This window comes from Anabas testudineus, chromosome 3, assembly GCF_900324465.2.
Source record: "Anabas testudineus chromosome 3, fAnaTes1.2, whole genome shotgun sequence".
In the NCBI taxonomy this organism is placed as follows: Eukaryota; Metazoa; Chordata; class Actinopteri; order Anabantiformes; family Anabantidae; genus Anabas; species Anabas testudineus.
This window is the reverse complement of record NC_046612.1, coordinates 264532-278639: the sequence shown is the minus strand read 5'-3', so window position 1 is coordinate 278639 and position 14108 is coordinate 264532. Positions and strand designations below refer to the sequence as shown.

Here is a 14108-nt window from a genome sequence, read left to right as displayed (position 1 = left end):
CCAGGCGACGAGATCTCCAGCCAGAAGTTGGGCATCAGGACGAGTCAGACAGGTCCAGAGGGCAAAGGGTGGAATGACGTGTAGCTCGACAGAGAGACAGGAAGAGGGAAAAGAGAGAGGGAGAGGGAAAGAGAGAGAAGAGGAGAGATTGCAGTTAGTTGTATTCACAGTCAGATAAAGTTTGAGGTGAATGTATATTTAGTGTAGTGCAGCAGGGACTCCGGCTGGACTAATTATGACAGCCTAACTAAAAGGGTGGGTTCAGAAGAAAACACAGACATGAGGGCTCACTGGGATGTAGAGCAACCAAACACTTCACCATCAACAAACCCGAGTGATCAGTGAGAGTTGGGAAGACAGCATCTAAACATACCAGTTCACCATAATGCTCTACGTCCATGAGTCCTTCCCAGATCTATTTACTCAAATGCTTGACTAAATAGGTAGGTTTTCAGCCTAGACTTAAACACTGAGACTGTGTCTGAGTCCCGAACGCTATTTGGAAGGCTATTCCATAACTTTAGGGCTTTGTTAGAAAAAGCTCTGCCCCCAGCTGTAGTTTTTATGATACGAGGCACTGACAGGCAGCCAGAATCCTTTGATCGAAGTAGGCGTGGTGGATCATAAGACACTAGCAGTTCACTTAGATAATGCGGCGCATGACCATTTAATGCTTTAAATGTCAAAAGTAGTATTTTAAAATCAATGCGAAATTTCACGGGGAGCCAATGAAGTGTAGATAAGATAGGCGAGATGTGATCGTATCTTCTGGTTCGAGTGAGGACTCTCGCTGCTGCATTCTGAACTAACTGAAGCTTGTTTATGCACCTGGTTGAACAGCCAGACAGTAAGGCATTACAGTAGTCCAACCTAGAGGTGATGAAAGCATGGACTAATTTTTCTGCATCATTTAGTGACAAAATATTCCTTATCTTGGCAATATTTCTGAGGAGAAAGAAAGCTGTCCTGGTGACATTATCTACATGAGCTTCAAATGAAAGACTGGAATCTAGAATCACACCAAGGTCTTTGACTGTTGCACTAGATGTAACGGAAAGGCCATCTAGAGTTACGGTGTGGTCTAACATCTTGCCTCTAGCTGCAGATGATCCTATAACTAGTACTTCTGTCTTATCAGGATTTAGCAGAAGGAAGTTAATTAGCATCCAGTCTCGTATATCCTTTACACATTGCTCAACTTTATTAAGCAGTTTGATCTCATCTGGTTTTGATGAAACATATAACTGTGTGTCGTCAGCATAACAATGAAAGTTAATACCATGTTTACGGATAATGTTGCCCAGAGGAAGCATGTAGAGGGAAAAAAGCAGGGGGCCTAAAACTGAACCCTGTGGAACACCAAACTCCACTGGAGAGCATGTGGAGTAATCGCCATTTAGATCTACATACTGATAACGATCAGTCAAATAGGACCTAAGCCAGGAGAGGGCCGTTCCCCTAATTCCAACAACATTTTCTAGTCTGTGAAGGAGAATACTATGGTCAATGGTGTCGAAAGCTGCACTGAGATCGAGTAGCACAAGCATAGAGACACTACCCTGATCAGAGGCCAATAGGAGGTCATTTACTACTTTAACAAGGGCCGTCTCTGTGCTGTGATGAGGCCTAAATCCTGACTGATAGAGTTCATGTATGTTATGATCTATATAGCTGCCAATGACCAGAGTGGGTTTCTCAGCGAGTGAGTCGCTGAGTGGGGAAAATCGATTTGAAACGTCAACCTGGTCGTGGTGAACCTTGGGCGAGTGTCTAGGGTTATGCTTCCTACGGACCGTCACCCAGCCGGCCTGACCTTCTGGCTGCTCTGGAACTGCTGGGGTACAGCTACCGGGACCTGGCTAGCTGGCTTATTTTCCCCGGTGCGGAGCCGAGTCTCTAAATCAGTCAGCCTCGCCTCCAAAGCTGCAAATAAACTACATTTATTACAAATTCCCTTCTCACTAAAGGAGGCAGAGGAGAAACTAAACATATGACACACCGAGCAAGAGAGAGCAGGAGGAGAAGAGGGAGAAGAAGAAGAGGGAGAAGCAGCCATGGCTAACAGAGCTAACAGACCTCACAACACAGGAAAACAAGAGTATTAAGTATTATGAAAGGTCCTTAAGTAACACAGGTGTATGTTACAACCCTTATGCCAGTAGTGCTTTTCACTAACACTATTAATTTAGTCTTAAATTGTTAAAGCTAGCAGAACAAACAGAGCAACTGAATAGTGAATCAGCGTCGACAACAGGAAGTGATACGATATGCCTACCGTAGGAGGAGCAGCAGGTCAGTCCAATATCTAAGCCAATTCTGATTTATTTGCTGTGTGTATGCTGTCGTTTAATTGACAGCATACACAATTTTTTGTAACTTTTCTTTCATGAATATATTAATTGGAATTTTTTAAATCAACTTTTATGTAAATTTTACATCGTCTGTCTTTATGTTGGTCTTATACCATAGTAAAAGTTCCCCAGGTTACTGGACAAACCTCCAAGAACAATTGAAGTTCAATATTTCAGTAACAGGCAGACAATATGATAAAGAAGATGTGTTGTGTGTCTGTCATTTTACCGACTGTAACTTTGCAACAGAGCATGTAAGCAGGTAAAGTTTGGACAGAACTGCTTTGTTAAAAGAGGAGGCAGTGTCCTGAAAAAGTATGTGAACCTTTCAGAATTGAATTTTTTTCTGCATTGATTTATCATAAAGAGTCCACTTCCAGTCAGGAAGGCACCTGGCTGACCAGTGAATTCAAACCTGAATCGCTGCGTCGAAAACAATATCAAAGGAAGAAATGTCTGAAGACACAGTAGAGTTATCCAGTGAAAATAATAGGAAAAGGCATGTGAGTGTGTGATAGAACCCAGGAACGTAGTGTGGATGGTATCAACTGCTGATCAAAGTTCACAGCTGTGTAGCTCTGAAACCAGAAGGGAACCAAGTTCAATTGAAATTCATGTGAATTTATTTTAAGAAACAAATTTCAGTCTTTAAAAGTTTCCAACTAACACAAAACTGAATTCAGACAAAATGAAACAACAAGTTTTTCTGATGCTCTTTATTGATTGCAGTAGATGCAGGGGCTTGTTGGGGGTGGTCAGTGTGGAAATGGCTCCAGCTGCAGCTCTTCATGCGAGTCTCACTTGACACGTATAAGGTTTTTCTTCCCCACATGGGGCATCGTTCCACAGCCCCCAGGCTGCAAACACAAAACATGATTGAAACTAACTGTGGCTACTGTCGCTTATTTAATCAATTAAAACACAACAACAACCATTTCCTGTGTTTGGACAGTTTGTTGTAGATGTTTCCTCCAGAAGAAAACAGAGTTTATTAGTTCAGGAGATTCAGTTTCAAGTAACTCTAATGATCCACAAATCATTTCCTTCAGTTACTTACACCAGTAGTTCATCTCCACACATCCCTCTCTCATCAGGGAATTGTCCGGCTGCCCTCTGGCCCAGTTGGTAAAGGTGCACTTATGACCATCAGTCCACAGAAAAGGAGGTTTTTGGAACGGTATCTGAAAAAACAGAACAGTTATTAGATGAGTGTTGCATTTATTACATCTCATTATGTCAGCTGTCTTACTCAGCCCCACAACCTCCAGGTCCTAACTACTTCACTGTGTGTGGAAACGCACCAGTGAAAATCCAAGTTTGAGTCCAATCCAGTAGTGAGGTTTCCCAGGGTGAACTTTGTACATGGCACACAGCACTTTGTTCAGTTCATCTTGGTTATGAATCGACACCAGCTGCCCTTTGAAACTGCCAACAATGTACTTATTGCAGGCAGCCTGAAATCAGTAAAGACCAGAAGAACTGTCATCTCATCTAAAAGTATTAGAACAACAAAATAAAAGTACTTGTATATTGTCTAGTGTATGTTATTGCGTTACACGTAAAAGTCAGACATTCTACTACAAGACAGGAAATAATACAGTTAATCTTATCTTACATCGAGTACTCAGGGTCTCTGGGTCATGTGGAGGTAAACAGGTTAAAGATCTCACCTCTGCACTGTCAAAGTTGAGATTCTGTGTGTAGAAGAAGGCCCTGACACAGCGGTTGGCATCCAACTGGTACCAGGGTCCGTCCTTCAGATTCTGTCTGCACGGCACCACAGGATTCTTCTTACACAGCTCATCAATTTCTGATAAGAGACACAAGTGCTGTCACAGTTGGCTCCCTGTTCTGAAGAGAACATCAGAGGCTGTGTGTTTCTTACCCTGTGCTGAGACTTTCATGGTCAGCGTCAGCATCAGGATGGCAACAGCAGGACGCATGGCTCACAGATCACTGATTCCACAACTGGAGACGGTTTTCTGCTGACTTTCAGGACAGATTCACTTGTAAACCAACACTTCAGACCCACACATTTACATTTAGTCATTTAGTAGACGTTTTTATCCAAAGCGACTTACAAGTGAGGAACAAGGCAAGCAAACAAAATCTAAGTCAAGGAGAAAAAACATCAAAGCAAAGTGCTATCAAAAAAGTGTTTCTGTTTCAAGAGATGTAAGTACAAGTGCAAAGGAAGATGCGTAAGAGTTCTGTTTTCAGCAGTCTTTTAAATATTGAAAGTGAGGTCACTGAGCGTGCAGAGTTTGGCAGTTCATTCCACCACTGTGGGATCAATGAGCTGAACAGTTGTCCTTGGTGTCTACTGTGTGATGCTGGTACCACCAGACGCCATTCACTGGCCAAGCGCAGTGGACGGGAGGGGATGTAGACCTGAATGATTGAATTGAGATAAGTTGGAGCTGTAGAGTTGACCACTCTGTAGGCAAGAGACAGAGCTTTGAACTTAATCCTTGTAGCCACAGGAAGCAAATGCAAAGATCTGAAGAGCGGTGTGACATGAGACCTTTTTGGTTGATTGAAAATGAGGCGTCCTGCTGCATTTTGGATCATCTGGAGGGGTTTGGGTCAAGACAAGATTTGATCAACGCCTGTACAATGAGTTGGGTCGTGTACTCCGTCAGGTAGGGTCGGATCTTTCTGATGTTGTAAAGGGCAAATCTACACGACCTAGAGACTGTGGCGATGTGTTCCGTGAAGGTCAGCTGATCATCATAATTAACTAACTGGACTCCACATTAACTTAAAGACATTAACTGTTATACTGGACTGCCTGCTGCCTACACAGCATGTAATCACCCATATGAGGATGGGTTCCCTGTTGAATCTGGTTCCTCTCAAGGTTTCTTCCTGTTGTCTTCTCAGGGAGTTTGTCTTGCCACCGTCGCCCTTGACTTGCTCATCAGGGACAATCTGATTATTATGACTCATACACATTCACTGTTCATGTACTGTTCTTTGGTTGTGTAAAGCTGCTTTGTGACAATGTCAATTGTAAAAAGCGCTCTACAAATGATGATGACCCCCAGATTTCTGGCCATCTTAGCGGGGACAATCACCACAGATCCAATGTTGATGCTGATGTTATGTTGTGTCAAAGGTCTGGCAGGGAAAACTAGAACTTCAGTCTTGGAAATGTTAAGTCGAAAGGGTCTTTCTCTCATCCAAGCAGAGATGTCAGAGAGACAGGCAGCGATGCGAGATGAGACAGTAGAGTCATCAGGTGGAAAGGACAGGAAGAGCTGTATGTCATCCGCATAGCAGTGATAAGAAAAGCCATGTGAATGGATGATAGAGCCTAGAGAAGAAGTATAGATGGAATAAAGAAGAGGACCAAGGACTGAGCCCTGCAGTACACCGGTGGAGAGGTTATGAGAGTCAGAGACACGCCTCTGCCAGGATGCCTTTAAGGTTCGTCCGGACAAGTATGACAGAAGCCAGGCTAGAGCTGATCTAGAGATGCCCAAGTCTGAGAGTGCAGTCATAAGAATCTGATGTTTCACAGTGTCAAAGGCTGCAGATACGTCTAATAAAATAAGAACTGGAGAGTTACCTGCAGCTTTTGCCACCCGTAGGGAAGAAGCAGGGAGTTCGTTCTCAGCCCTGACTACAGTCTGCAGCTTAACTCTCTGGAAGCATACAACTACTGTGCCCTGCGAGTTTCCTAAGCATTGAAAGAGGAGGAGGAAAGTGTGTACGATGCACTTTTACATGTTTTCCTTTGAGCTCACCGCTGATGATTGACACATTGTTCTCACTCAGATCAGGGGAATGTGGCTGATTAGAAGTAGAGTCTGAGATCTATACACAGCATAATCCTTCTTCATACAACAAGATAACTGACTTCACATCACTCACAAATTCTCTACTGATTGTGTTGCAGGCCCGGGACGCTACGACCTGTCAAAATTACCGACACATTTTACAACAAAGATGTTTTTCTCACCTCTGTCTGTTGGTCTGAATCTTCGTCTGTCTGGAGTCTATCGGGTTGATCACTGTAACCCTTTAATACAAGTGGAAAATGCCTTGGATACATTTTGATTTTACTGTTCAAACACAGGCCAGAACAAATTTTCATAACATAACAATGTCGTGAAGTGAACCAGGATCCAGAGCAAGAACTGTTATGGAGCTTCATCATTTCACAGCCTCCTCATCCTCTGGTAGAAAACGTCCACATTACATGAGTATCAAGTTTGACGTATTTGTACTCACATTTGTCGTTTTCTGAGTAATAAAAGTAACTAGTAATTACTGTAAATTACTCCAGTGGTTCTCGGAAAGTTCAACCAAGTACTATGGCCACTGTTAAGTTTTCAACATTAAAGATTAAAGCAGTGTGTTTTCATATCAGATTTTAACATGTTGTCAGGTCAAATCCCTGGAATGTTATCAGCCTGTAGAAATTAATTTCCTAACCTCTGTTAGATCATTTATATGAAAGGAAACATCAAATGTTTAAACTAGGGAACATTTACCTGCAGTGGCACATATGAAGTATGAAATATGTGAGGCCTTTCCTGAAAGTATTCCTGAGCCAATGCAGTAATGTCCATCACAGAATCCAGTCTGAGGACCTGAAGATCACAGGGCTCTAATACTCCAGATTCTCTGAATCTTCTATTATAAAGTGTAGCTAATGATATGTTTCAAGTCTTAATTTTCAGTGAGGAACATTATTCTGAGATTGTTTGACAGTTTCTAGTCAAGTCTTTCACAAATCGGTGAAGCTCATGTTACTGACCTGTAGTTAATTAACCTCATTAGCTGCTAAATGTTCTTCCAGCGCTACCTTGTTAGTACCACTGACTTTTCCAGACTGTTGGTGCCTCTGTCCTCCAACTTTTTGAGACATGTTTCTGCATCAGTTTTAACATGACTTTGTTGTTAAATTGGTTCATTTTCATTTTCTCACTTAAAACATTTGATGTGTTTTCTTTGTTCTAATCTAAATAGAATATTAGTTTAGAAGATTTCCAAACCATTACATCTGTTCTTATGTAGGTTTTACATTGAGTCCTAACGCTTACTTTGGAATAGGGGTTGTATTTTGCGGTGTCCAGTGTCCCTGTGCCTTAATGAAACTTAATGTTATTCTCTTATAGTGAGATGTAACATCCTGAACCTGAATGTGAAAAATTTATTAGGGAAGTTGATGTTTGTGCTGGATCAACTTGTGGTTTCCTCCCTGTCCTGCAGCGTTGTCACAGCAAACACAGATGTACTAAGAACTAATGTTTGTGCTCATCAGCTCAGTGAGCCTCACATGCTGTCCTTCCTCTCTGCAGAGCGAGTCTGATGTGTCCACATACCCTAGTCTTGAACCTGGTTGAACCATTCAATTCTAAAAGAGTGAAATGTGAAATGAGACCAAGCTGTGGCGGACAGGGGCCTCCATGGGACTAATGACAATGACTTTAGTAACAACATGTTTTAATTCTTTAAATATTATGAACATATGCTTTCATTCTGTATGAAATGAAAGAAAAGAATCTCTAACATTGCACAGAGGAGTAAAAGGCACCACACACACAAAAAATTCTTCCTGTTTCTTCCCTTTGCAATTGGCTCTAGAAAAGCGTAAGTGAACAACATTAGTTAGGTAACATTTTTAGGTTATAATTTGCAAGTTTCTTTAAATCGACTGTTTTTGTCACAAGCTGAAGGAAGGACTCCATGGCCAGAGATAACACAGGTCAAAACTGAGAAGTCAATTTTTATTTAAGACGACAGAACAACAGTGGATCAATGAATGCAACAGTCACTAGATGGGAGGAGACGAGGTAGGGTGAGTATGGTGGTCTGGTTGGAAACCGGAAGTGATATCACGAGCAAGATGGTCGACCAACGAAGAGCACATGGACATAATGGAGGATAGTGGAGATGGTAAATGGTGGCGACTGACAACCGGTGGAGAGTGTCCAGGAGTGTAACCAGAGTAACACAGAATCACAATGAGAAAACAGTCACAGAATGGGATGAAATCCAATGTCCAAATGAGGGAAAACAGTCTGAGGTTTTGTACACAGGCAGTCCAAACAATAAATCCAAAGGCTGAACTCCGAGGTCAAGCGTAATCCATGTCATACACAGATAGGCAGTTCGGAGATAAATCCGGCAGGCAAAATTCACAACAGTGAGACAATCCAAGTCAAAACACTAAGGGGTCCAAACAGTCAGAGCAGGGAAGAGAACAACGAGGGAGAAAACAGAACAGAGGGAAAAACTCACAGAACCAGAGGGGAAGCAGGGTCAGGTCAGGCTGGTCCAATGAGGGGGAATCCAAAGGAGACAGGGTAGAAGGGGCACAGGTCCAGGTACAGGTCTGGTACCGTGAGCAGGGGGAATAACAGGGAATAAACAGAACTCACAGCACCAGGGGGTCAGGCAAGAGACGGGGTCCAGGGCAGGCAGAGTCCAAAAAATCCAAAATAAGTCAGTCAAACAGAAACGCTGGATAGTGTTCAGGAGTGAAAACATCTGGCAGGGGAGACAGGTGAGCAGGTCGTATTTATAGAGTGGGGAAAACCAGGTGTAGTCAATTAGGTGAGTGCATGTGATCAGACTGGGAAGAGGAAACAGGAAGTTGTCAAAATAAGAGCATAGGGGAATAAGGGCAGCAACGAGGCTGGAATCATGACAGTTTTAACTGCTAATTTACATATGAAGGTTGATTAACTTTTATCCTCATGTCTTGTAAAACCAAACAATGAGCATTTACTTTCCAAATAATCTTGGGTACGAGTCTGGAAAAAGAAGAACCTGCAATATCCACTTTAAGATGACTTTTATTCTTTGACTTTTATTTTTGACAAAGATGTGACAGAGTCTGAAACACACTCGGAGTATTGGCGGACCAAGGGCAGCCTGTTGGTACTTTTCTCCGGACTGGACTTTTCTCATGATGCCTCTGCACCCAAAACTGCTGCTTCCAGATGAATTAGTTCTCAGGTTGTCTTGTGAAAGTGAGACCTAGAGGGTTTTTCTAAAATTTGGAACCATTAGAGTCTGGATAGACAGACATGAAAATTTCTACTACATTGTGCTTTGTACTCATTATGTTCGTACTAATTTACAATGTTTGTACAGTTTTTAACGATGAAGCCTGAAATATTTTTTAATTCAATGCTGAAACAAATGTCTGTGTATGAAGTCTAGTCCATAACATAAAAAAACACAAAAAAAAGTAGTAGAAAGAAATGTATGTGAGGTAAAGGAGACCTCCTGAGCAAAATGACTTTAAGGTTCCTCACAGTAGTACTTGAGGTTACTGTTAAAATATTTAAAGTCTTTGGGTGCCAAGTACAATAACCTCTAACTTATCTGATCTTACAGCATATCCAGGCCTTTTTAAAACATGCTTGGAGCTTGACAATTGCTTTGTTTTGTCTGGATAAACACAATGACAACCTTTTGGGATCTCATTTGGGCCTGCTTTGCTGCATCGAGGCCTGGCCAGCAGTAGTAGCCTGCAGTATTTGGGAGGCAAGATGAATTCTCAAGTGTATCAAAAAATTCTTCAGGATATTGTGAGAATGTCTGTACGTCAGCTGAAACTCTGTAGAAGTTGGGTGATGCTACAGGACAATGACCCAAGACACACAACAGAATGGCTTCAGAAAAACAAAATCCTATTTTTGGACTAGCCAAGTGCCCAGATTTGACCCAATAAAGATGCTATGGAACGACTTGGAGAGAGCCACACACGAGACGTCCCAAGAATATGACACAATATGATCCACAGCTACAGGTAGCACCTGGTTGACTTTATTGCTGCCAATGTACAGCAGGGTGCAAGGCTTGATGTTTCATCCATCCATCTTCTGGGGCCAGGTCGTGGGGGCAACAGCCTAGGCAGGGATGCCCAGACTTTCCTATCCCTAGACATCTCCTCCAGCTCTTCTGGGGAAATACTGAGGCGTTCCCAGGCCAGCCAAGAGACAGTGTCCCTCCATCCCATAGGTGGGCAATTATTTTTTCCATGGGGCCACATGACGGACTCCGTAGTTTTCTCTGGGCCCCTTCCCAATCTGACCAGTGACGACATGTTTAGCCGCATGACGTCATTCAACCGCTGGCTGTCTAAGTGGTGTCCCGCTAACAACGTGGGCTACAGAGACAATTGGAAAACGTTTTGGAGAAAACCTGGGCTGATTAGAAGAGACGGCATCCATCCCACTTTAGATGGTGCGTCTCAACTCTCTAGGAATATGACAGAGTTTATTAGACGACCTAAACCCTGACATGTCAGAGTGGAGCCCAGGACGCAGAGACGCAGTCTTACACACCTCTCTGCAGCTTCCTTACAGCCGTCACCCCCCAAAAACTACTATAACCCTATAGAGACAGTGTCTGCTCCCCGAGTACCTAAATTATTTATATCTAAAACTAACACAAGAGGAGTAATTCATAAAAACCTAATAAAAATAAAGACGACTCCTCTCTTAGAACAAAATAACAAGAAAACAATCAAATGTGGACTTTTAAATATCAGATCTCTCTTGTCTAAATTCCTGTTAGTAAATGATTTGATAACTGACCATCAAATAGACTTATTCTGTCTTACTGAAACCTGGCTGCAGCAGGATGAATATGTCTCTCTGAATGAGTCGACCCCCTCAAGTCATGTTAATTATCATGTTCCTAGAAGCACAGGTCGGGGTGTCGGAGTAGCAGCAATCTTCCACTCAAGTTTGTTAATCAACCCCAGACCTAAACATAGTTTTAATTCATTTGAGAGCCTCACTCTTAGCCTCTCTGATCCTAACTGGAAAAATCAAAAACCAGTCCTGTTTGTTATTGTGTACCGTCCTCCTGTCCCTTACTCTGAGTTTTTAACTGAATTCTCAGAGTGTCTATCTGATTTAGTTCTTAGTGCAGATAAAGTCATTATAGTGGGTGACTTTAATATCCATGTAGATGTTGATGATAACTGCCTCAACACTGCATTTAATTCACTATTAGACTCCATTGGTTTTACCCAAAATGTAAATAAACCCACTCACTGTTTTAATCACACCCTTGATCTTATTCTGACATACGGTGTGGAAGTTGATCAGTTAATAGTTTTTCCCCAAAACCCTCTTTTATCTGACCATTTCTTAATTACATTTGAATTTACAGTACCAGACTTTACTAAACCTACAGATAAGATTCACTACAGTAGATGTTTATGTGAAAATGCTGTTGACAAATTTAAGGAACTGATTCCATCTTTTATTTCAGAGCCATGTACCAACACAGAGGAAGGCAGTTATTTCAATGTTACTCCAGCACAAGTGGACTATCTTGTTAATAGTACTGGTGCTTCACTTGGAACAATACTTGACACTGTTGCTCCTCTGAAAAAGAAACTAGTGAGTCAGAGGAAGTTAAGTCCATGGTACAATTCACAAATCCGTAGCTTAAAGCAGAAATCACGTAAGCTGGAAAGGAGGTGGCGTTCCACCAATTTAGATGAATATTGCCTAGCCTGGAAAGATAGTTTAATAATATATAAAAAAGCCCTGCGTAAAGCTAGAACTTCATATTACTCCTCATTAATAGAGGCAAATAAGAACAACCCTAGGTTTCTTTTCAGCACTGTAGCCAGGCTGACAAAGAGTCATAGCTCGGTTGACCCTAGTATTCCCTCAACTCTCAGCAGCAATGACTTCATGAATTTCTTTACAAATAAAATCATAACTATTAGAGAAAAAATTGATCAGATCATCCCTGCATATAGCATGGATTGTACAACAACTCTAGATCCACGCTCGTACTTAGACTGCTTCCTCCCTGTAGATCATTCTGAATTAATTTCAGTAATTAATTCCTCTAAACCATCAACATGTCTCTTAGATTCCATCCCGACTAGACTCCTCAAGGATGTCTTACCTTTGATCAGCACGTCCATATTAGATCAGATCAATCTGTCTTTACAAATAGGCTACGTACCACAGGCTGTTAAGGTTGCTGTAGTCAAGCCCCTACTCAAAAAGCCTACTCTGGACTCAGGGGTCTTAGCGAATTATAGACCAATATCCAATCTGCCCTTTATCTCTAAAATCCTTGAAAAGATAGTTTCTAAGCAATTGTACGACCACCTGCGTAGTAATAACTTGTATGAAGATTTCCAGTCAGGATTTAGAGTACATCATAGTACAGAAACAGCACTGGTAAAGGTCACTAATGATCTTCTATTAGCATCAGACAATGGTCTACTCTCTATACTCGTCTTGTTAGATCTTAGTGCTGCATGGGACACTATAGATCACAACATTTTATTACACAGACTGGAACGTGTCATTGGAATCAAAGGAACAGCACTAGAGTGGTTTAAATCGTATCTATCGGATAGATTTCAGTTTGTACACGTTAATGATGAGTCTTCCATGCACAGCAAAGTCAGCTATGGAGTTCCACAGGGATCTGTGCTTGGACCGATTCTTTTCACTTTATATATGTCCCCTTTAGGTAATATCATTAGGAAACACTGTATAAATTTCCATTGTTATGCAGATGATACCCAGCTATATTTATCTATGAAACCAGGAGAAACTAATCAATTAGTCAAACTTCAGGAATGCTTAAAAGACATAAAGGCCTGGATGACCTCCAATTTCCTTCTCCTAAATTCGGACAAGACAGAGGTTATAGTGTTTGGGCCTAAAAATCTCAGAGACACTATGTCTAAACACATTCTCACCATTGATGACTTAGTTCTGGCCTCAAGTAATACTGTAAGAAACCTCGGAGTTATCTTTGATCAGGATATCTCCTTCACTTCATACATCAAAGAAATCTCTAGAACTGCCTTTTTTCACCTAAGAAACATTGCTAAAATTAGGAGCATCCTGTCCCAAAGTGATGCTGAAAAACTAGTCCATGCATTTGTTACTTCCAGACTGGACTATTGTAATTCATTATTAATAGGATGTCCCAATAACTCATTAAAGAGACTCCAGTTAATCCAAAATGCTGCAGCCAGAGTTCTGACTGGAACTAGCAAGAGAGATCATATTTCTCCAACGTTAGCTTCTCTCCATTAGCTCCCTGTTAAATCCAGAATTGAATTTAAAATTCTTCTCCTAACTTATAAATCCCTTAATAATCAGGCTCCATCTTATCTTAAAGACCTCATAGTTCCATATCTTCCAAGCAGAACTCTCCGTTCTCAGACTGCAGGTTTACTTGTGGTTCCTAGAGTTTCCAAATGTAGAATGGGAGGCAGAGCCTTTAGCTACCAAGCCCCTCTCCTGTGGAACCAGCTCCCAGTTCAGGTTCGGGAGGCAGACACCGTCTCTACATTTAAGACTAGACTTAAAACTTTCCTTTTTTATAAAGCTCATAGTTAGAGATGGATCAGGTGACTCTGAACCATCTCTTAGTTATGCTGATATAGGTTATTCTGCTGGGGGACCTCTACTGATACAGTGAGCTCCTCTCCTGTCTCCTTTCTCCTGTATCAATGCAAATGCCACCATTGCATGTCATTAACTTTGTGTCTTCTCTCTCCTGTAGTTGTGTTTCCTCCTCTCTGTCTCCCTCTCTCTGTACTTTTCTGCAGGTATCCTCGGCCTGGAGCTGTACATCTCCAGAATCCAGTTCATCTGCCCAATGTTCTTGATGCTTGTTGTTGTCTTTATTGCCTGCTGTTCTTTTCTCTCTTCTCTTTCCACTCACCCCAACCCGTCAAGGCAGATGGCCGCCCACTATGAGCCTGGTTCTGCTGGAGGTTTCTTCCTCTAAAGGGAG

At 41.8% G+C, this 14108-nt stretch overlaps 1 protein-coding gene across 2 annotated transcripts; it reads right to left on the bottom strand.

Moving 5' to 3' along the window:
• Window positions 1-3080: 3080 nt before the first annotated feature.
• On the bottom strand, window positions 3081-6342 carry LOC113174748 (lectin-like). 2 transcript variants are annotated; one of them, XM_026378865.1, is made up of 7 exons: window positions 6316-6340; window positions 5923-6033; window positions 4237-4340; window positions 4022-4161; window positions 3653-3805; window positions 3409-3532; window positions 3081-3208 (listed from the first exon to the last, which is right to left on the bottom strand). In XM_026378865.1, exons 3-7 carry the CDS (start codon window positions 4292-4294, stop codon window positions 3138-3140), a joined length of 546 nt encoding a protein of 181 aa, XP_026234650.1. In that variant the 5' UTR covers window positions 4295-4340; window positions 5923-6033; window positions 6316-6340; the 3' UTR covers window positions 3081-3137. The 2 variants fall into 2 exon arrangements, with proteins under 2 accessions (XP_026234650.1, XP_026234649.1); XM_026378864.1 differs by lacking the exon at window positions 5923-6033 and having other exon boundaries at window positions 6316-6342.
• Window positions 6343-14108: the final 7766 nt, after the last annotated feature.